This window comes from Phaenicophaeus curvirostris, chromosome 1, assembly GCF_032191515.1.
Source record: "Phaenicophaeus curvirostris isolate KB17595 chromosome 1, BPBGC_Pcur_1.0, whole genome shotgun sequence".
NCBI lineage: Eukaryota > Metazoa > Chordata > Aves > Cuculiformes > Cuculidae > Phaenicophaeus > Phaenicophaeus curvirostris.
The window spans coordinates 119,466,697-119,489,911 of record NC_091392.1 but is presented as its reverse complement, the minus strand read 5'-3'; the positions used below and the strand labels follow the sequence as shown (position 1 = coordinate 119,489,911).

The following is a 23,215-nucleotide window of genomic DNA, read 5'->3' as shown; positions in this document are numbered from 1 at the left end:
CGTGGTCTCCAAAATAAAAGTCTGTTGGTTTACACTTCTTTAGACTGACAGATTACAAATTATTACTCACTCACATAAATTAACAGGTTTATTGCTAAGGATGGTACTTAATAAAACCTGTGATTTTAAATTTTTCAGAGTCTGGATAAACTGCAAAATTAAGCTCTCCCTCAGAAGCCCTTGCAACTGAAATTTATTTTTGTTCAGAAACATAGTTCAACAAAAACAGGTGCAGCTTTCAGGAAGATATAGCAACATAAAGATGATGTTAATTCAAGTACCACTTTGCAGTGTGCTACCAAAAATGAACAATTAAAAGAACTTAGACCCTTCAAGACAGAATAGGTTGAGACATTCTAGCAGCAATTAAGAAGCTGTCTTTAGAATTTGCTGTAAGAAATTACTTTTACAACACTGAACTTAAGAAAAAGCCTATTAGCCTATTATGCAGGATAATTGTCTTGATTTTAGAAGGAAAGGGAAAAGACACTGGAATGGACTGCAATGCCTGCATAGGCAAGACCAAATGACTCCTTAAATGAAAATCATCAGTTCAGTCCACACTCTCTTCCCTTGCAGATCACCTGCAGGAGTTTGAAGCACAGGCTACCCTCTCTTGATTTCTATTCACTAAACCCCATGATTCACTCCTCAAACTGCACCATCAGAGCCCATTAGAATTTTCATTAATTCCTGTAGTGCTTGACTCACTTGGGATTAAAAGTGCACTCTTAGAGAAGACAAGTGGGAATAACTATCTTAGAAAATGATGTTAATAAAGAATATATATATTTAAACTGAAGAAAGTCAAACCCACTTAGGTTAAAACTCCCAGTTATTTACAGTAACTAGGATAAAATAGTTCCAAAACCAACCACAGAAATAGTACAAAATTAATCAGATCAAAAAGAGTATGTTCTTAAACACTGTGTTTCTCCTCAAAACTTATTTGTATTAGAAAAATTTTCATAATAATAAATGTTTAAGGTTGCTTGCAAAAAGTAGATATTACTACCAACACTGTAGAATTTAAGCACGCACATCTCTCTGAAATCTTACCTTGGATGAAAACTGTCATTACACTGTCAAAACAATGCCATTAATTTACCAATCTATGCAATTGATCTATATACACATTTTTCCTAACAAGAAAAAATGCAAGGAAATTCCATACGAATATTCAAAAAGCAGAACATAAACAGACTTTCAAAGTAAACTGCAATCCAACGCATATGTAATCTGTGAATAAAGGCCTCCAAAATGTTCTATGTTGCTGGAATTAGAGATGGGCTTTAATCTTTCATGACACAGTAAGAGTAAACAGACACAGAACAAACATACATTCATTTTCTACCACTTCCGCTTCCTCTAAATTACAGGAATTAAAACTTTGCAGTTTATATTACTGTGGTGAAGGAAAAAAAAAATTAAACCCTCTTACCTTCACATCCCTGTGAATTATATTATTATCATGACAGTAACGTAGAGCTTCCAATATCTGTCTCATGTAATGACTGAAAAAACAAAGACATCATACATAAGTCTGCATGAAAAATTACTATAAATATATAACAAACTAAGTTTTAAGAGTCTAACTATAAAAACTCCTCAACCAACTTAACCTTAAATATACACAGTCCAGTAGAAAGAAGTTTGTGTTTATAATAACAATTAACAAAATCTAAAGTTTGAGGATTATTGTGGTTGAAGCCAAGGAAAATCAGAAAATAAAAATCTGCATTTTCCATTTCGTACATCTTTCAAATATTCAATAATTCTGCTTCATATGACAAAGAAGTCAGAACTCTTTGTTTTTTTAATAAAAAAACACACAATGGAAAAAAGTGAGTATCAGTGCCTGATTTATTTAGAAAGGGATAGAATGAAGATCTTGGCTTGCCTGATGCAGATTGAAGAATTAACTTTTCTCCCCTGTGTCCAAAGAATCCCCTAACAGATTATTGACAATACTAGAAAACCAAGAAAGCCCATAGCATCCTGCAGTGCATCAGGCAGAGCATTACTAGGAGATTAAGGGAAGTAAATCTTGTCCTCCAGAGATTTCAGCTGGTTACAGTGAAAATTCTTTCCTTAGGAACATAAATTATACACACATTCAAGTTGCCAAGGGAGGCTGTGGAATCTCCATCCTTGGAGGTTTCTAGACCTCATTGGACAAAGCCTTGAGTAACATTATCCACATGTAATGTTGACCTTGCCTGGAGCAGGAGGCCAAAATAGAGACCCCTTTACGTCTCTTCGAGCCTTGGTTTCTATGATGCTAGCTATGGTGGCGTAAGCATCTCCCATAGGCTTTGAGCACAATTATCATGCCAATAGGACATAGTTGTTTTTTTTCCCCCACCTTTCTTCAATGATATAGATTCCTTGATTTTGGTTTACCTTGTAAATTAAAAGTTGAAGTGATCATAAATAAAGAAATACATGGGGGGGAAAAAAAAAGAAAAAAGACATGACTCCATCCAGCAAGACCAATAAAACTCACACCTGTCAGACATGTCACATAATGCCATTGTACATGAGATCCATAGAAGGCAAAGACAGAGAACTAAGTCTTGGATGTGAAATGATGCTTTGTTTCATAATCTCACCCAAATATATGACAAAATGCTCCAAAATTCTACTTCTATAATGCTAATTATTGTAATAAACATTCAGACTGCAGAAGCAGGATTATTTATAGCATTCCAACTTTTAGCTACCAGCTTTTACAACACCGTATTTCATTCTTTTCCATCTATCCTATGGGATTAATTACAATTATGATACATACCTGGCTACAGCCTCACTGTACACAAATCCAGCATCTGCTCTCTTCACAATTTCAAAACACAGATCTGCTCCATCCATACTGCAGGTAAGAATAAGAAAAAACCGCTTAAGACAGATAACTACAACCAGTTACATTAAAATTCTCCAAAAAAAGGCTATTGACTCCATTTATATAAATATTACATGAAATAGTCTGGACACATGTACAGTGCATTATTAACTAAAACAGCATTTAACAAACAATCTAATAGAATTAGGCCAACCACAGGTTAATTGTTTTATGCCCCTCAGGTTGTTTAAAAATTCTCTCAAAACATTACCAAGCCAAATATTTCTTCCATTGCTAAAACTGCTCATTGAACAAGGTGTGCAAAACAGCAGAAAGTCAATGTACAAGAAGGCTCAGCAAGTTAACAATTAATGCATGATGTTAAGTGTGTTCTTAAAAGCATTATAAGTGCAGCTCTATAATAAAGACTGTAGTTATAAATAGACTTATTAAAACTGAATTTTAAATACTGACTTTAAAATATATTTTAGAAATGTAGTATAGTCTTTCCAGTTAGCATTCTGATAAAGATAATTAAGGACTCAGGAAGATATTTTACATCTCACAGCCTCACTGAAGGCACCTGAAAACAGTGTCGGCACACATACCATATCACTACCCCTGATACTTTGCTCCTTCTGTCCCCAGCTATCTATGGTCCATCTAATAACCTAACTTTCCACAATGAGTACTATAAGCATTTTTAGATGCACATATATTTAGTCCTTAGGCTACAATTAGACTACCATTTCTCTAAAACCAAAAAAGGTTGGTGTGACATAACTGCCCTCCTTTTCTTTCTTCTCTAAGTAACATAAAACACAGTTACATCTAAAAGTGTTCATTGATTGATGGGGCAAGAAGAGATTAACAAGAGTTACCAGGAACGATAAAAATCACTTATTATAGTTCATATTTAACAAGGCACTTGCAAAAACATCAAGTGTAATGTGTCATTTTCAGCCTTCACACTTTTCCCCCTCCACCACAGATGCAAGGGGGAAAAAGAGAAGCAGAACTTGCAAGGTATCCAGAAAGCCAATATAATCAGGGCCATTTTGGTTAGCTAACCAGAATGTCAGCATACAATCTCTTCTGCTTTGTTACACATCTGCAATGTAAAACTTCCACTTAGAGAGTCACAAGCATCATGCAGAAGCTTTCATTCCTAAGTAAACCTAGAAATCATCCCCATGCAAAATGCACTATCATGTGGATAGAGCACTGACAACTATACGAGAGAGGAAACCAAAAGAAAAGCACATTCATATAATCAGGTAGAAAAAACATTCCTGGTCAGTTCTATCAGCACCTTAGTACTATTTTTAGATTTAACAATCCCCACAAATCAGAAGCCCATATCGCCAAACCATGAGTGCTCATCAATGCTTCAATGTATTTCTTTGCAGTTTTTTTTTCTCAGAGGTTTTTCTGCCTTGCCTAATTTCATACAGTGAGTCTACATACATAGTTAAATATCAGTCAGACAGAGAAGATGCTGTGCTATGCTTTATCCTGTACTGCACAGCAGCAACAGGGTTAGATTCAATGAGAACAGCATAATCTGGATTTAGCTAGAACATTGGAAAAAACCATCATGTTGATGCTTCATCCCCAAAATTTGTTTGAGCTAGTTGGGAAACAAAACTGAAACGTTAGCAACACCAGGCATAGTAGAAATGTATCATTTATCTACCAAAAATTATAGAACAATCAATCATAGAACATCCAGGTTGGAAGAGACCCACTGGATCATCGAGTCCAACCATTCCTATCAAACACTAAACCATGCCCCTCAGCACCTCGTCCACCCGTGCCTTAGACACCTCCAGGGAAGGCGACTGAACCACCTCCCTGGGCAGCCTGTTCCAATGACCCTTTCTGTGAAGAATTTTTTCCTAACGTCCAGCCTAAATCTCCCCTGGTGGAGCTTGAGGCCATTCCCTCTTGTCCTGTCCCCTGTCACTTGGGAGAAGAGGCCAGCTCCCTCCTCTCTACAACCTCCTTTCAGGTAGTTGTAGAGCGCAATGAGGTCTCCCCTCAGCCTCCTCTTCTGAAGCAGCAGAAGCTTTTAGAAGACTACTTTCCCTCTGACTTTTTATAAACTCCAGATGAGTAAAGATCTAGAATCACTTAAGATAGTTGTTGAGACCCAAAGCAGAGAGTGTTGTTCCCTTACACTAACTTTTCTATTAAACAAGGTATTTATAATCAGAATGGTCTTTAATAGCTTTTTCTACCTCCCACTTATGCATTTTTCATTTCAATTTTGTCACAGTAAGTGGCTGTTTGATTTCTTTTTTTCAAATATTTTTCAATTAGTTTTAGTTAAGTTGATATTAAAAATGGCTACAGGCTGTGAACAGTAATATTTGAAAGTTTTATTCCATTAAGATAAACTTTATTGATCTCAAAAGCACAAATGTGGCAGGTGTATTTTAAACTCTGACTTTAACTATTTTTTCAAGGCAAAATCTTATCTTACAAGTAGATTTTTCTTCATCTATAAATAGAGCTTGTATCACCCTAATGATGTTGAATTTTAACTGAAAGTCTTATGAGACTTTTTTCTAGGTGTGTCTGCAAAACCAAGAGTCAGCCTCAGTTATAACGAACCCCAGAAAATTTGGCATACTAACAGACTGAAAACTCAGCAACAGTGACCACTTGAAAGATGACTTTGCAAAAACGGAAAGGCTTATGTGATGCAAGAGCATTAAACTTTCCAGATACTGATGAAATGGAAGTTCAGGAAGTCTCAAGGTTTTGTAAGGACTCTCAGCATCAGGCATGGGAAAACTGTAAAAATAAAAACCCTAAGATTTTAAGTTAAAATCCACTAAAATAAACACACATGAGACCTATACATGCTGAAGAGTAAGAGGGAGATGCAAAAAATTTGATAAAATGACAGCACGCTCATCATCTGAGAAAGAATCACTTGATCCCAGTAGAGGGCACTCATGGAAGCTACATTAATCAAACCAGACAGTTTCTGGCATTTATGCTGAGAAGCGCCAGCTAAAGCAACTCTGAACAGGGAGTTAATGTAACAGACACAACCACATCCGATTTGTTTTGGGCATTAGTATGAACTATGTTCCCCAATTTTCCATTTTCTACTCTTGATTCTTCCGTATCTGTAGCAGAACTGTGCCTGGATAAATGTTTCTTTCCATAGCTCTGACCAGTGCTAGTGTGCACCTTGAAAATCTTTCCCTTATGTTGCCCAAAGCTGATGATAAGTTGCAACTTGCCCAGAAAGTTTACTCCTGAGTCATGTTCAGAGCAGAAATCTATTCTGAGGTTAAAAATGACTCTGATGAATAGACAGTATACTTCATAAGGGATCTAAATTTTAATGCTGGAGTATGATAGCTTAATTTTATCCTAGATAATGTATTATGCAAGTATGAAAGAAGTACAGTAAAGCCATATAAAAGATGAAGGACTACAGGTGAGACTGCATTTCAAAATAAAACCATAACTGGAATCTTAACATTATTAAGTAAATAATGAAAAATAGTTTTCTCTCCATAAACTAAGAAGCTGTGCTATTTCACAGTATTGTAATGCAGCAGAATAAACAGCATTCTTTCCCACCTCTCCACATGATTGAATACACCATCATTTAAAAGCTCAACAGCTTACGCTTAATGTAAATCTAAGTAACTGCAGCCATTTTAAAGTACTGTTTCTATAAATATGAGATTTTAAAACTAAAGCATTTTTGTTAGTTAGGTTAAACTGCAAAATTATATGTATATAACTATATATGTGTACGCACACACACATACACAGCCTAACCGGTAAATCTAAATAAGTTTAGTTCTTCTAATGTCCCAAAAGAGACATTAGAAGTGAAACAATATTCTGCAAATGACCAGATATTAAGGTACCTGCAACTCACTCACTACTCGTATCTGAGTTCTCCAGCATGAAAGCAAGTACTCTCAGCCTACATATTTTAATTACACTGAGAATAAACTACATACAATATACTTTAAGTCTAAAATGTGGACTTCAGGCACTTCACTCTGTTTTAGAAATACTACAAGTAGCTGACCTCTCTCAAAGTATTCTCATTGACAAAGACCAACAGTCATTAGAAAAAAATGCAAGAAGCAGTAGAACATAAGAGCAAGTGATCATTGTATACCAAATGGAAAACAACACTATGTAAAACCAGTGTCCCTCCCTTCCCGACATGCATAAACTACCAAGCAAACATCATGTGACATGGACAGTGCAGTCTAGAAGAGCACATTACTGAAAAAACACAAAAGAAATCAGATTGCACCCCATTTCATAAATGGAATTTTTAAATAGCAGGAGAGTTTTGCATATTACTTTGTTCTTTAGGCACAAAAAGGCACAGACTTAAAAAGAAGATTGTTTTCATCTGTTTTGACACTGCAAAATACATCTGTTTGATGCACTTCTATTGACTACATGCTTGTATTATGTAAAAACTCAGTCAGCTCAAGTCTAATGATTGATCATTTGATATACAGCAACCAGCAAATAACACCATAGAATAGGAAAGAAAATTGTGACTGGATGATAAAGACTAGAGCTGGATTTATCGCAGACAAAGGTGCTCTCTAGAGCCTCCAAGGGATCTCTTTCATCAGTGGAAAGAGTCTGTTACCTTTCTGGGGAGCAGCTGGGGAGTGTGTGGGAAATCAGTTGACACAGGCACATACTCTCTCATTTATAATGTAATAACACCTAAGTACTTTTAAAACAATAAGGTCTGCCTCTTACTTTACACATGCACTACATCTATAGACCAACTGCTTCAATGCAGTTTATTATAGCAGTACCTAACGGCTAATGGCAACCTAATGGTAACATGACATGATGGCCCCAGGCTCAAGTGCTTGAATTTGTGTATGAATAATGTCTAAAACCATGGCTAACACTTTGGTATGAAACCTGATGCTACTGTTCACGTTCATCAGTGCTTCTACGAATTGTGATAGTTTTAAAAATGTTTATTTTAACAAAATTTTTCAAAATTGGGCACATATTGTGTTTTTTCCAGAGTGATATAGTCTCTTGTTATCAGATATATGCTATGTTTGCTTATTTAACTTGTAGTTTTTCATAATGATAGATTCCACAAGATATTCAGTGTCATTTTAGCAGCTGCTAAATGGTAGCTCACAGCTTATGAAATAGTGGTGGACCTACATATCATGTATGAGCAGCTGATGGCATAAAGTTTTAGGTTTGGTTATTCTATGCATTTCCTGTGGGGGACTTGAATTAATTTTCACAAAAAGCACCTGCCATTCCACAAGGCCATCACCAGGTGGACTTGTTACCTCCTCTGCAGATCTATACTGTATGTCTTTCCCTTTTCTGTCATTTCAGAATAACTAGATCCTAATAAAATACATTTTATTACTGTAGAAAGAACTTTGTTACAAAGCAGTTAAGTTTGTTATAGCAATAGCATAACTAGCAGAACGTAGTATGAGTGAAAATAAGTTACCTAAACATATACAGATGCTTTTCTACTAACTACAAGTTTCCTATTATGGTCACAATTACCCAATCAAACTCAGACAACACAGTCTTACATCATAGCAAATGTTAGTCTTCTGTTGAATCACTCTAGCACAGCATCCCCTCCAGCTGAACCCACACCTCTCCCAGTGCCAGATACATTTTGAGCACAGGTATTCCTAATGTCTCATTTTCTATCACTGTTACAAGACGCTGGTGCCTTGTAGTGTGTAGGGGAGACAAGGACATACAAAACAGTAAGGAATTATTATCCTCTGAATAATTTAGCCTCTTATTCCTTCTTTCATGTGGCCTAAAGTCAGGTATAGTATTTGTGTAGTAATCCTAATTGTTCACACTTACTTTTTATGTACACAAACATAAATAATACGCTTGTCATTAAAAAATAATTACTGCTTTTGTCTCATATTTCTGAGCTACTGCCGTGATAAAAATAGAAGCAAACACGTTTTTCCATTTCAAAATCTTGCTAATTATCACAGTATGTCTCCCCAAGGTATACATAATTATTTTGTAATAGGATAATTAAAGTCCCTTGGTCCATGCTTTGGGATTTACAAAATAAAACCGAAGCCAGTATTGAATCAAAACTTACAGAAAGGAAAGCATAAAGAAATTATTTCACACAATCATAAGTTTATAAACTCACCTAAAAAAAATCCCAGAAGACTTTCAAGCAACAATTTTCAGCTTTACATTTTCTCTGCTTCCACCTAACATCTGCTTTACTAACATGCATTTAAAATAATTCTCACATATCTCAAGTTAAATTCTTGTCTCTTGTGGACGTCCCAATTCAGCTTAGAATTATAAACACACATGCCCAGATACACTAGGAATGCATACTTGGGGAGCATAAAAGGAAGAGCTGGTAGCTACAGACATGAGAAAGAACACTGAATACAGATGCACAAATTAACATTCTGCATGTTTGTTTTCTTCCCTTCCAGTTAGCTAAAACCTAACTCAAAAAGAACTAATTATCTTCCCTCAAACAAAGTATGTGGTGATTTAGGGGCTGCTCCTCATTTTGTTTCTTGTTGTAGATCAAAAATACCTGAACGCTGCTGAAAAACCATGTTTTGTTCATCCTTCCATATGCCAATAGTAACTGAACTCCTACATTCAAGCTTCCAAAACATCTCTTTTAGACAAATGCCCCTTTCATATGATGTGAACAGATATAATTGATTTACAAGAACACTTAAATAATCCCATAAGCTTCACTTTCTTATCCAGTAAAGGAAAAGCAGTACTAAAGAAACAATAGTCTGGAAAAAAAACCAAACAAAACTTCACTACTGGAATGGAATACCACCAGCAGACTATCAGCAGACTTTTAACTCATTCTCAGGAAGCTATTAGGGATACAGCAGCAACCAATGAACAGCATGTCTGCTCTTAGAAAGCACCTTACAAAGAATCAGTCTGATGTTAGCCACTTAGCCAGTGTGACACCTATTTTTATTTGTAACAACCCGTACTTGCCAGAAGTAAGTATTTTCATAGTACTCAAGACTCCTGAGCTACAAAACAAGCAGATGAAAGCAGACATACTTTTAAGGTCTATTTTTTTTTTTTAAGCAAATGGCAACAAACAAAGGTAAAATCAAAGAGAGAAACTTACAACTCAAAGACCATATAAAGCATTCCATCTGAGCTGTATGTCTCCAATAGTTCAACAATATGAGGATGCTTCAGCATGTGACAAATACTGGCTTCTCTCTTCAGATCTATGGAAGATAATAAAGTAGCATATTAGCTATAAATTCAAGCTGTTGAATAAAAAAAAAGAAAAGAATTTGAATACAATGTTTGGAAAGCTGTACATATCAGATATTTCTATCAAATTCTTTAATCTTTATAAAGAACACTGATGAGATATTTATCCTCCTTCAGAACTTAAGAGTGAAATTAAGTTAAAAATCTCTCATAAAACTCAAAACATAAACACACAAAACTTAATCTTCTTCATTTGACCTATTTATAAAAGATCTCCTTAGTCATAATATGAAGAACTGTATAGTAATAATTTCTTTCAACGCACATATGCAAACTACACCAAGATTTTCATTGTAAACATTCAACACCACTGTGAAATTATCTCCAGATACACAGGACAGGCTCTTTCATCACACCACAGAGCTATTAAAACTTGGAGGTCTCTAGTACAATCCCTCTGCTAAAAGCTATGTTAACTAGAGCAGGTTGCCCATGACTCTACAAACTGTCTAGGCAAGAAATGACACTGGCATAAATCTTAACTAGCATAAACTAGATTGCATCTCTGTCCTAAAGAAGCGGGAGAAAAGCAGAAACAGTTGTGAATAAAGAAACAGCAGAAACCACTGTGACATCTCCCAAAGTTTGAGATACTTTGTTTCTGACCAGACAACACACTTACTTCTTCGGATCACAAATCTATCCTCAGATTCATGCTAGACTTTTTTGACCTTTTAGTAATTTAAACATTTGGAAAATTACTGATTTTTAAACCAAGGCAACATTTCAGATTTAAAGTGCAGTTTTTCTTTACCAGAGCTTTCATATTACACTTTCATTATGTGATTCCTTGCAAATACAATCTAAAACCAAAATGAGCAGAGCAACCCCTTAGAAACTATTAAATAAGGTAATCTTAGGAAGTGCAAACATAACAGCAAAAGGTAGCAAATAACTGTCAAATTTGTAATTTATACAGAGATGAAATTCTATCAAGAAAGAAAACAGCAGTGAACCTTTCGCTATTGAAGATACTTGCATATCAGTTCTTACACCATCATCATGCAGATAAACTACTGAAACAATATCGTAATGTTCCATTCCCTTACACTTAGGCATTGATTAGACACTAAATGATTACCACCTCTGTTCTAGGCACTGAGGTTCTCCTTGCCTTTCACTGAAGTACACATCCAGACCCCCAACAGGATCACTGGTAAGCATACTGACCGATAGCGTAAGAGAACAGAAAAATACGTGATTCTGTGATGACTATAACCTCCAGAAAAAAACAGCACTTTTATTTTGTCTCTTACTGTGTAATGGCTTCAATGCTACCACACTTCACCACCGTATCTGGCACCTATTTTAGATGGAAAGCAAAGCAAAATTCTAATAGGAAACTACAGAAAAGTCCTGCTTTATTTATGGGTAAAAATTGCATTCAAAAGAGTTTATTTTGGCTCCTTATTTTATTAATTTCTTGTGGACTTCATTTACATTTTGAAGGATGTAGAACTGTAAGGAAGAAAACTTATGCTAGCCTTTACCTCATTCCTTTGCATAATACTTGAGAAACAACTGCTCACAAATGGAGCATCAGCAGCAGAGGAAGGAGAAACAGAAAGGGGAAAATAAAATCTCCACATAGGAAACCAAATTAATAGAATTCACAGAAAAAGGTTTTGTAAGACCAAAGGGTCTTGGCGATAATAGCAGAACAAAGTCCTATTTTAAAAACATCAAAGACTCGTTTAACTGTAGACCTATTAAGGAAGAAAAAAACTAGGTATAGAGAGACAGATAGGTACACACTACATTGACTCAACAAAGCCACAGGGCAGAAAAGAGGTGACTGATTCTGCAGTCCATTTGGACTGTGACCCAAATGTCAAATTATGTCATGTTTAAGACCAGTAAAAAGGAAGGAGAAGTGAGGAGAAAAGGCAGAGATAGCACATATATGTCATTTTCACTTAAAAAAAAAATAATATAATCACTTCCTAGTCAATCCTTTCTCAAATGCTTTTACCAGACTGAATTACATTTTATGCCCATACATTCCTTAAGAGGTAATTAAAATCCCAAGTGCGTACAGATACTGTTAGAGTTCTGAACACAACATAAACCCAAGGAGATGTTTGGCTGCAAGCAGGTGACTGAAGATTTCCTAAGAAAAATCCCATTGCTATCTTGTGAGCCACCATATTATCTGTAACTTATCAGTATGAATACAACATCATATGAACTACTTGCTACCTCCTGTTACATTTTCTAAACCTCTGCCGAGAATTTTAGCCATGTTGTGTAGTAATAAAGGTCCTGCACATCCTGTATCAAAATAAGCCTTTCGTATCATCCAACTACTAGAGCTTTGGGACAACTCTAGAATCTGCCAGTGGAGTAAGTCAGCTTTAAGGAGCAAGAGGTGACACGCACTATTTACTAATGGTTCTGCATCTCATATTTAGAACAGTCTTCTTCACTGGTAAACAAAATTTAGCTAAAGGAATATATCCTAAGGCAAGACAAGGTCTTAGAATCCAAAACAGTCATCTTTAAATTGCCGGACTACTTCACTTTCCATTTGAATCTTTTTTGAAGACATAATCTATTAAGTTTTCGCTTCTTGATATGGCTGAAGAAATGACTTTCCAAGTCCATTCTTTAAGACTTCTCTGTCAGCACTTCTTTCAAAATTAAACGTTAATGAAAACAGTGATAATAAATAGAACACTAAGGTTTAAAAGCACAAGCTTTAAAAGCTCCTCTGCCAACTGCATGAAAAATATTGTTACACAACCAGAAATAAGGAGAAAGATGTGGTGTTTCATGTAACTTGCTTAGCACACAGTCTGATACTTTACATTGCAATTTCAAAAGCATTTAAGAGGCATCATATTACACTAACATTACCAAGAAATGTTCCAGACTTTCAGTCCATTTACAGAACTTTGAGGTTTGTTTTAAGTAACTGGAGACACATTCGAATTTCCATTTTCCATGGCTAATAATTTAGAGAGTTGATGAAGTTGTTAAAGTGGCATAAAACTTCAGACTTCTGTAACAAATAGAAAAGTTCTAAGATTCTAAGACGGAAAAGGTTATTCCTGGCATTAACCAGCACACAGAGAAAAATGCAGCCTTGGTTTTGGATAGGGACACTGAAAATGAATTACTGGAAATATCAAAAAGATAACTGCTTTAAATAATCCCAAAGAATGATTTGATAGTCTTTTAACATGAGCAACACTTAAAATTTCCATGGAGGTTAGCTACCTAATATCCTATGCATCTCTGAGTATTCTGGAAAACACCTTATTTCAGTTGAAAACCTGATACTCAACGTTTAAAACATCTCAAACATAGTGAATAGCCACATTCTTGGGGGGGGGGGGGGGGCGGCACTGGGAGGAGGACGGCATGAAGTTTCTTAGCAAGATGAGAAGACGTATGTAATTTTTAAACATACAGCATTCTGATTTTCCAGGTCCAGTGCTTTAAAGGATTAGTCCTCCATTCACACACTTGGGTATAACAGTATTTTGAAAGGAAGTATCTGTATCAGTTGTAAAATTCTTGCTTAAAATGCTTCTATGTATTTTGTACATTGAGAATATGATTACGAATAATTTAAACAGATGTGGTAGTATTAAGTTTTAAAAGGAAATCAATACGCTTTTTTCATTTGGTTGTGTCATTCTCACCTATCATCCGTTGGTGCACATCATGGAGAAGCTGCTGACCACTCCCAACCAGAATTCTTTCAGATACAACTAAGCTGAATGATGTGCTTCAGAAATGTGCCTGATGCACACCAGTCTTGTACAGACCACAAGGCCAGACTAGTCCTAGTTCAAAGGAACCTCCTGAATCCCGTATAAGGAAGACACTGAAACCTCGGCACCAAGTGTTCCACTGTACAAATACACTGGTTTCTGTCTTGTGGATTAACCTTTGCTAGCTGCTAAACTTCTACCCAGGCTCTTGCTCATCTCTGTTTTCAGCAGGGAAGGGAGTAGAAAATATGAACAAGAGGAACAAATAAGCTCATGAGTTGACATAAAGTCAGGGAGATTGCTTATCAGTTACTACTGTAGGCAAAATAGCCTTACTTGATGAAGTTAATTTATTGCCAACTAAAATAAATACTTATTGATTTGGGCAGAGGGAATCAAATAGATAAACATTAAAACAACAAATTTCTTCCCTCCTTTCCTAGGTTCAATTTCACTCCTTCACTGCAGACTCCTTTGCCTCTCAGCTCTGAGTGGTACAAGGGGTGGGGGTCATGCTCAGTATATAGTAGTTCCTCTCTGCTGCTCCCTCCTTCTCACACCTTTCTGTTCTTCCAGCATGGGTCCTCCATGGGCTGCAGGGGATATCTGCTCTAACATGATGAACCTCCTCCTTCCCTGATCTTGGTATTCCTCCTTTTTGTCCTGCACTTCCCACACCTCACTCCAGCATTTCCTACCCTTTCTTAAACATATTTTCACAGAAGCACTACACATGACTGATGGGTTCAGATGCGGTCCACTGGAGCCAATTGGAACCAGCTGCATCCAGCACAGGGCAGCCCCAAGCCTCTACCTATGGAAGCTGCCCCTGCAACCTCTCATTACAAAAAAACCCTTGCCACTTATATTTAATACAGGTCTGCTCCATTTTCTGGTAGCCAAAACTGCACTAGACATCATGCTTCAAGATGCTCCAGAGGAGCTGAATGCATCCAAGCTGAGCACGCAACTATTGCACCTCTTCCTCAAGACAGCACATAACAAGCACGCAACACATTCTGAACAACAGCAAACTCTAGTTTAACCAATCATACTATACTTGAGGTCACACTGGTGAACTTTCAGGGCAATTCTGCTTAAAAAGTTTTCCTTCTCTCTGTTTGCTCATTCTTGCTCTTCTGTGAAAGTTATTTTTAGGCTTTAATATTCTAATAAAATAGCAAGAAGCCAGAAAAGCCTGCAGCACAGCCAACATTCCGCAACAGGAATGAGCAGCTGGAGGTGGAAACATCGTATATTGACATTGGCAATGAAATTCGTATACTACAGAACCACAGTGACGTTTCTGCCCCAAAGATTTTTTTTAATTATTTTTTCTTCCATGTGAAGAGTATTTCCCTTTCTCTTAATTAAAACTGTACTGCCTGCCTTCCTGGGATACGTGACCAACTCCTCATCACCCAGATACACTGGACCAGTTAATGACGCCTTCCTTCAACAAGTAGTAAAGTAAAAGTAGTAAAGGCTTTCCTGTCTCCCCTCCCACACATTTTGGGGTGGCTAAAGCTGCATGGTAGCCAATCTGATTTAACTGCTGGTTGTTCCTTCCTCCATCCCACACACATTCTTGACCCCTGTTCCACTGTGCAGCAGTGTGGAGCCTGTCACACCACACACTAAACCATTTCAATGTTAACTCAGTAAAAAACATTCTTTTTTTCCCCCACTGCAGCCTTAGAATGTAAAATGGCTCAGTGAGCAATCGCTAGTACACTAGCTGACTTAAAAGAGAGAAAAGGAATAGGGAAGACAAAGCAAATAAGACTATGAAATCCAGCACTCAGAGCTGCTTAGGACGTCACAAAACGCAAGTATAAGCACAAGTAAACACACTTCCTTGCAAAGTGTCTCCATCGTTATCTAATCTTTTACTGTATAATCGACCCATACCTTAACAAACATGCTTAAAACATATACCTAAAAGGAACAAATGCATACAGCTTGTGAATGGCCCTTGATAAAAACACCATGGTTATCAGCAATTACAATCACAATGCAAGATAATTAATCTCTAGTCAGTACCTTTTGTTTTAATGCTACTATAGCACTGGGAAACAAAACAATGACATGACCAAAACACAGTTACAGCTAATACTAAACAACCAGAATCGACTTCTGAGCCTCTCATGCAGCGACCTGTTGAAACCTCCATTTCATAGACTCACAGAATCATAAAACCATTTCGTGGAATCAGACTTTATAGACGCTCGCTAAATTGTGAATAACTTCTATTTTCTACTCTATCCCTTCTCAGTGTTTGGACATAAATATAAACACATTAATGGCTTTTTAGCTGGAGCAGGATGTCTTGGGAGACTTAAAAGGCAATTTTCCTTCCCGAGTTTATACTCCATTAGATATGAAGAACATTAAATTGGGTGTGAAAAACCACTTTCCTTTCCTTTTTCTCTCACGACTTCTGATACATCCATGAGACTTGTCCAGAATCACATATCTGTCAGACATTAAGCTGTTTTGCATGGTTGCGTTCACGAAAGCAAACCTCCCCTCCTTTTACTCATTTCCTCATTTCTACTGGCATATAAATAAACAACGCTTCATTAATAAGATGGTGTATTTTAGGAAATGAGTCAATCTGAACTAATAAAAATGCTTAAGAATGTCTGAAAGAACATATACAGCTGTCAACTACAGATAATTAAAATCAAATCATTTAACTTCATTTAATTAATTTAATTAAATTTCTACTAACTTTTTACAAAGCACCCGAGAGAAAAATAAAAAAAAAAACAATCTAATGTTTGTTAAGCAGGAACAAAGACTGGATAAGGCCATATCTCTCCTCTAAGATATCCTGCATCCTTTCAGTTTATACTCAACAGCAGGTTCAGTGAGGCAGGGGTACAGAGGAAGAAGAGGGGAGACACAGAAAAGTGAAACCATCACTTCCTGGAATAGTTTTTTCTAGGTGCACTATCTGTATTTCAAAACACTCTCAGTAGTTTTCCCTGCTGCAAAGTAGCAGTTTCAAAATAGTTTTGATAATCAGAATTGGTGTTATAAACTCCATATATTAATCTTAAAGGGAGTAAGGAGTGTTCTCTCTGTCACAAGTTTGGACTTCCAAACAGAAACGGAGTTGCTGCTGAAAGCATTTTGGAACCTCTGCTGTAAAGTCTGGAACATTTTCCTTTTCTCCTAGCATTGCTCTGTTTTCAATAATTAATGAAAGGAAATTGAAAATAGTCATTGATTCTCAAGCTGTGATCAATCAAATTATGAAAGTGGGTTCTCTACTGATAGTTATAATATATTAAATCCCATGTTCCCACCTGTTATGCAGCACTGTGTAATAGTCTGAAACCCAACACCTTCCCAATTACCTCAGACCAGGTGTTGTTACGCTACAAACAATAATTTTATCACCTTGTAACACAATGAATTCTTTAACAGAAGGAAGTGAAAGGGTATGTGCAGCAGCAGAACTGTCAGAATATGCTGTGAAACTTCTTTAACAAAATAAAACAAAAAATTAGGAAAACAATTAGACGCAAGGTATGTATTTAGTAAAATGCTTCATGTTGGCTGAAGCACTGAACTAGCAATATGTTCAGCAGAAAGTTCCCAGTGGTCGTATTCATTGAAATGACTGGAAGGTCATAACTTCATAAAGTCATGCAGATTCTTTATTCTTGTTGTGGAAACTATCTAATAAACACTTACAACTAGCAGCCGCATTAAAAGCAGCAGATGTTCCCTCTTCTGTCAACTCATTCTCTCCTACTGCACCATCTCTCTCCTTCATGCTACTGCAACTATTCCAACAATAAATGGAATCAAGGAATCGATCAGACTACGAACAATCTTTTTTCCTCTCCCTTTAGAGCTATTTTTCAATCAGACAAATTCTGGCTAGTTCTGGGTATCTGCACATACATTTAGGAGCACAATCACGTTGACAGCACAACAATATAAACAAATGCCTGGATTATAGCAGTCTTGCTCATCTCAGCAGCAGCAGCACTGGCTTAAAATGTTTGACAACATGTCAAATCAAAACTCTCTGTAATATTGCTGTCCTCCTTCCAAAGAGTTAAGATGTCAAAAAACTAAGAACACCAGATCATAGAATCGTTTGGGTTGGAAAAGACCTTAAAGTTCATCTAGTTCCAACCCCCCTGCCATGGGCAAGGACACCTACCCAAAGCCCCATCCAACCTGGTCTTGAACACCTCCAGGGATGGGGAAACCACAGCTTCCCTGGGAAACCTGTGCTAGTGCCTCACCACTCTCATCGTGAAGAAATTCTTCCTTATGTCTAGTCTAAATCTGTCCTTCTCCAGTTTATACCCATTGCCCTTAGTGCTATCACTACAAGCCTCTTTTACAAAGACCCTCCCCGGCTTTCTTGTAGGCCCCCTTCAGGTACTGGAAGGTCACTATAAGATCTCCTTGGAGACTTTTCTTCTCCAGGCTAAACAACCCCAACTCTCTAGCCTGTCCTCATAGCAGAGGTGTTCCAACAGCTCCATCTCCTTCTTATGTTGAGGATTCCAGAACTGGACACAGTACTCCAGATGAGGTCTCACAAGAGAGGAACAGAGGGGCAGGATCACCTCCCTGGACCTGCTGGCCACGCTTCTTTTGATGCAGCTCAGGATACAGTTGGCCTTCTGGGCTGCAGGCACACATTATCGGCTCATGTCAAGCTTCTCATCGATCAGCACACCGAGTCCTTCTCTGCAGGGCAGCTCTCAATCATATCATTTGCTATCCTGTACTGAAATCAGGGATTTCACAGTATTATCAGGAAATGCTAACTTGAAGTAGCTTTATACTTGCATATATTTTACTCAAACTGAAATTAAAATCGAAAAGTGAACTTCTAAGTCAGGTCCCATTTCTCTTTCCCCCTTCGTAACTTCCTATGTTTATGCAACTCCAAGTCAAAATGTATACCTACATGTTCCTCACTAGGTGGCAATACAGCTCTTACTTTGATCAGGACCTGCGGTCAGCAACTGAATACAAAAGGTGGCTGCATTTTTTTAGCCACTGAGAGCTTTATGTTTGGCCAGTCTTATAACATTGATCTGATTAATGATGATTACAGTTGCCTAAGGACAAAAAAAAGTATGCCACCCTAAAATAATTAAGGTACATCCGGGGCTAAGCGCCCTTTGATCCAGATTCTGTGGAAGATCATTCTCTCCTCCACACCTAACTAGCCATTCAGAGCTGAATCCACTACCCTGCACTCACAGACAATTGTATTATATAATTAGAATAAATTTAAACATAGTTTCCTCATGCAAGCCACAAGTCCTTTGTTTGACCCACAAAATTATAACAGAGCTGTGTGTTTACTGCTTTGAAATCCAGCAAAACCCTTTAGAAAGCTAGAATCAGCAAGTAGTTCAGTTTATATAATTTGCAATGTCTCCTTTTTAAAGGTTAATCACACATTTTTGTTTTGTTTTGTTTTTTTTTGTTTTGTTTTGTTTGCCTGTTTGTTTCTGGGGATCCTTTTCTGCAAGGGTGTGCATATGTGCATGCACATATTTGTGTCTGTGCTTTGTCTTCAGTCTCTGGCCAGAGCAACACAGGCAATGTGTATCTCAGAATGTGTTAAAAGCATCATTATCCATGTTAAATTCAGATTGGCAGAAAATTTTTACACCAAACGTTGACTTCTCTTTAAGATTTTGGCCAAAATTCACTTAGGTTAACTAAAGGTTAGATTTTGCAGTCCTTTAAATTAGTTTTTAGTACTCATGTACTAAAATGTAATGACATCACATCAAGTAAATGCCCTCAAAGGCATCGGAACATTTCAAGAAAATAATGTTACTTCATTCTGAAAAATTAAAAGTTACCTCTGTTGCCAATGATTCTAATATTTGCAGCTTTATTTTTGTTCGAAATGTCTTTTCATCTGTGGCTTAGCCTTTATCTGAACATAGTGACAGGGAAATTTTCCTTCTGGTATTAGCAAAGAATCTCAACTTTACAGGAAAAAATCTGGACTTTGAAGGACAGAAAGGAAATCTATTCATAACAGATTCAACTAGTCCAGACAAACTGTCCCTAACCCCTAGTCTAGGAAGGATTGAATAACCCATTGTACTGCTGCTGTCGAACACTAATAGGCAGAAACAGAGTGCCCAATGGCACTCAGAAGAGTGAGTTGACTGCTTGAGATGCTTCTAATACAAAATTTACTTGTTTATTTGCATTGAACAAAGTTTCTTTGGTTTTGAACTGATAGGCTCTGCACAACCAACACCAAACCAGTTCCTCACTAATGCCAGAAAGGCAACAGCCTATTTTGCCATATCAAGTCTAGACAACTCAGGAAAAAACAGTATCTCAGATGAGTCTACTGCGACGAAATTAATCCTACAATGTCACACAGCTCAGTGAGTGACAGCATTTTAATAGTGACAGCTGTGATATGCGGTACAGGTGACTTTACAATTTTTTCTCAGTTAAGTAAAATAGCACAAGCTGCATTATATGCTGTCCTATTGAGACAGCCTGAGTACTGACAGCTCCCTCCACAGCACACTGAACTCCAGGACAAACAGCATCTCCGTGGACATGCACTCTTAGTAATAGATATGGGTGATATCAATTCTGCCCAACTAGAAAATCCTGTAGCAGAGTGATATCTGAATGGTGGAGAACAGTTATCTTAATAAAACTTGTTTTCTGTTTCAGTGACAGCACAAGGTCAGGAACCAGAAAACTCTTTCCAAGTAGTGGTAATCCAGGGTAACGAAAGGTTAGTTTTGGTTTGTTCCACTTCTGCACATGCTTCTCTTTGCAATTATTACCAAAAGGCACAGAATTTTTTCTTTTCTTTGTTAATTATAAAGTGTGTTTTGCAAAACAGGCGTGCGGGTCTTAGTTGAGTAATAAAAAAAATAACATTACAGAATGCATTCTTTACCAGCACTTTCAGGATTTCATGCCAAGAACCAACAAAATTTAACTAGATTTGTTATTTCCACATAAAATACTTAAAAATCCTATTTATTTAAGTCACATTGCTTTAAAAAGCCCTTTTCTGCTTGTGCAGTTGCAATACTCCTGAAATTGTGAGTTGCAATACTCTGAAACCAGTGCCCTTGAAATATATCACCCCTTTCATTCCATAAAATTCAAATGCTAGTGACGAAACCAGCACAACCAAGCCCAGACTTGTTTCTAGCAATTCAAGTCACAGCTTTAAGAATACAGTTTAACTTGCTTAACTTGTCTTGGACTGTACAACAGGCTGAAAATACTGCAACATTTTACACAGTCACCTAAGCTTCTCTCTGTAAACTAGCCAAAAGCGACAGGAAACGTACTCTCATGAAGAGGTTGTCCAATGACAATTTTGCATATGAATGGGTTTGAATCCTTTTGCAACTAAAGGTCATCTGACAAATATTTTCTTTCATAATAGTCATACACTTCAGCTATTTAAAGGATAATTCCTCTGCACCAACAAAGATATGAAGCGTTTACTACTTAATCTCACTCAAGCAGTAAGAAGACAGTATTTCATTTCCTCTCCTTATTTTCTGGTGATGAACAAGGAATGGAAAATACCTAAAATTTATATTTTGCAAATCTGAGTTATTCAGTCTGTGAACATGGAAATTATATCAGAGAGCAGGACATACAGACTTAGAAACAGTACCTTTTCATTGTTTTTTAACTAATTTCTGAAGGAGTTTCCCATTGCCTCTGAAACTCCAGGTGATGCCAATGGCAGGAAACACATAGTAATACAAAACAATTTCCTTCCCTGCGTGCATTGCAAGGGACTGGCCTTGATCTGCAAGCCTTGCAATAACCAGCTGGGATAATGCATTGCTCCTCCTGCTTGACAGAGCAAAGACTATAAAAGTACTTACACTCATAGCACTTGCATGTGAAATACTCAGAGCTGAATGAACCTTCTTAAGGTGTTAAAGGCTTGACTCAAATTTGTTACAACAGCTAACCTGTGCTCTCTCGTTTCAGAAGGCTTAGCATGAGCTCCATTTTCTTTCTTTGGTATCCAAATATGAAATGATGATAAAATTAGGGTAAGAACAGAACCTTATAGATTCTGCCCATTTTTCTTGCTCTAAGTTCAAAAGCAACAATATGCTTGCATATACATTAAATGGTCAAAGCATATGTCCACCACTATATTTGAGATGTCCACAGAAGTAGAATAATTTATAATCCACATCCTCTCTACAAAACAAGAGTTTTATGAGCACTGAAACAAACAGTTAACAGGATCCTTTCGTTAAAAGGGAGAACCAGAATTCCTTTCCTCTACAGTTTTAAAAAAAAAAAGCATTAAGTATCTGTCTACATTAAATATCACTAGGATAAAGAATTTCTTTGATGAGACAGGGTACTCCAAAATGTAAAACAACACACACAGGTCAGCGGAACTAAACAGAGCCCTGACTCATTCCACAGATTCTTTAGACCACTATTCCTGTTTGCACAACAAAATCAAACCCATGTCTTAACACGACAATACATGACTCCCAGGGTGAATGCAGCGTTGTCCAGATCCTGCAAATAATCTTCAGCACAGTTAGCTGCAGATCTGTACCCCCACTCCTTCCTTGAGGGTGGAAGCAAACAGTAGTTTGAGCCCGACCTTCCTTCCCTCACAAATCTCTTCTGGTTAAACAACCTGTTCAGCATGCCTTGAGCTGCACAACCATCTTCTCATTTTTCCAGTGTACTGCAGCAGGCAGAGGAAAACATGAAACTGAGGCAGGAACAGGATGAGTAACTTTGACATAAAAAGTCAAATTTGAAAATTCGTGAGTTTTTTATGCAGGTTGTGTATGTGTCTGCAACAATATTAAGACCCAGCTCAGGTCTAGCAGAATTTATTAGCTTAAATGCAGTATACAGAAAACAGCTATGTTGCTTCAGGGCATGATGATACAGTCTCTCCCAGTCAATACCTAAATTAATAAACCATGATGGACTTGAGCTAGGGTCCATGTAAGGTCATTTGAAAGGCAGTGACCTCATTTCTGGGGTTGTTTAGCTTGGAGAAGAGGAGGCTGAGGGGAGAGCTCACTGCTCTCTATAACTACCTGAGAGGAGGTTGTGGAGAGGAGGGAGCTGGCCTCTTCTTCCAAGTGACAGGGGACAGGACAAGAGGGAATGGCCTCAAGCTCCGCCAGGGGAGGTTTAGGCTGGACATTAGGAAAAAATTTTTCACAGAAAGGGTCACTGGGCACTGGCAGAGGCTGCCCAGGGAGGTGGTTAAGTCACCTTCCCTGGAGGTGTTTAAGGCACAGGTGGACGAGGTGCTGAGGGGCATGGTTTGGTGTTTGATAGG

General features: G+C 37.3%; 1 protein-coding gene across 14 annotated transcripts in view; it reads right to left on the bottom strand.

The window, feature by feature from the left end:
- The window catches only part of CASK (calcium/calmodulin dependent serine protein kinase), a 209,243-nt gene that overhangs the window by 115,823 nt on the left and 70,205 nt on the right, over positions 1 to 23,215 (bottom strand). For all 14 annotated transcript variants that reach the window (XM_069873017.1, XM_069873049.1, XM_069873027.1 and 11 more), the window contains exons 3-5: positions 10,005 to 10,110; positions 2,795 to 2,872; positions 1,442 to 1,514 (exon numbers count right to left, since the gene is read on the bottom strand). In XM_069873017.1, the coding sequence (XP_069729118.1) occupies positions 1,442 to 1,514; positions 2,795 to 2,872; positions 10,005 to 10,110 (257 nt within the window). The remainder of the gene's footprint in view (positions 1 to 1,441; positions 1,515 to 2,794; positions 2,873 to 10,004; positions 10,111 to 23,215) is intronic.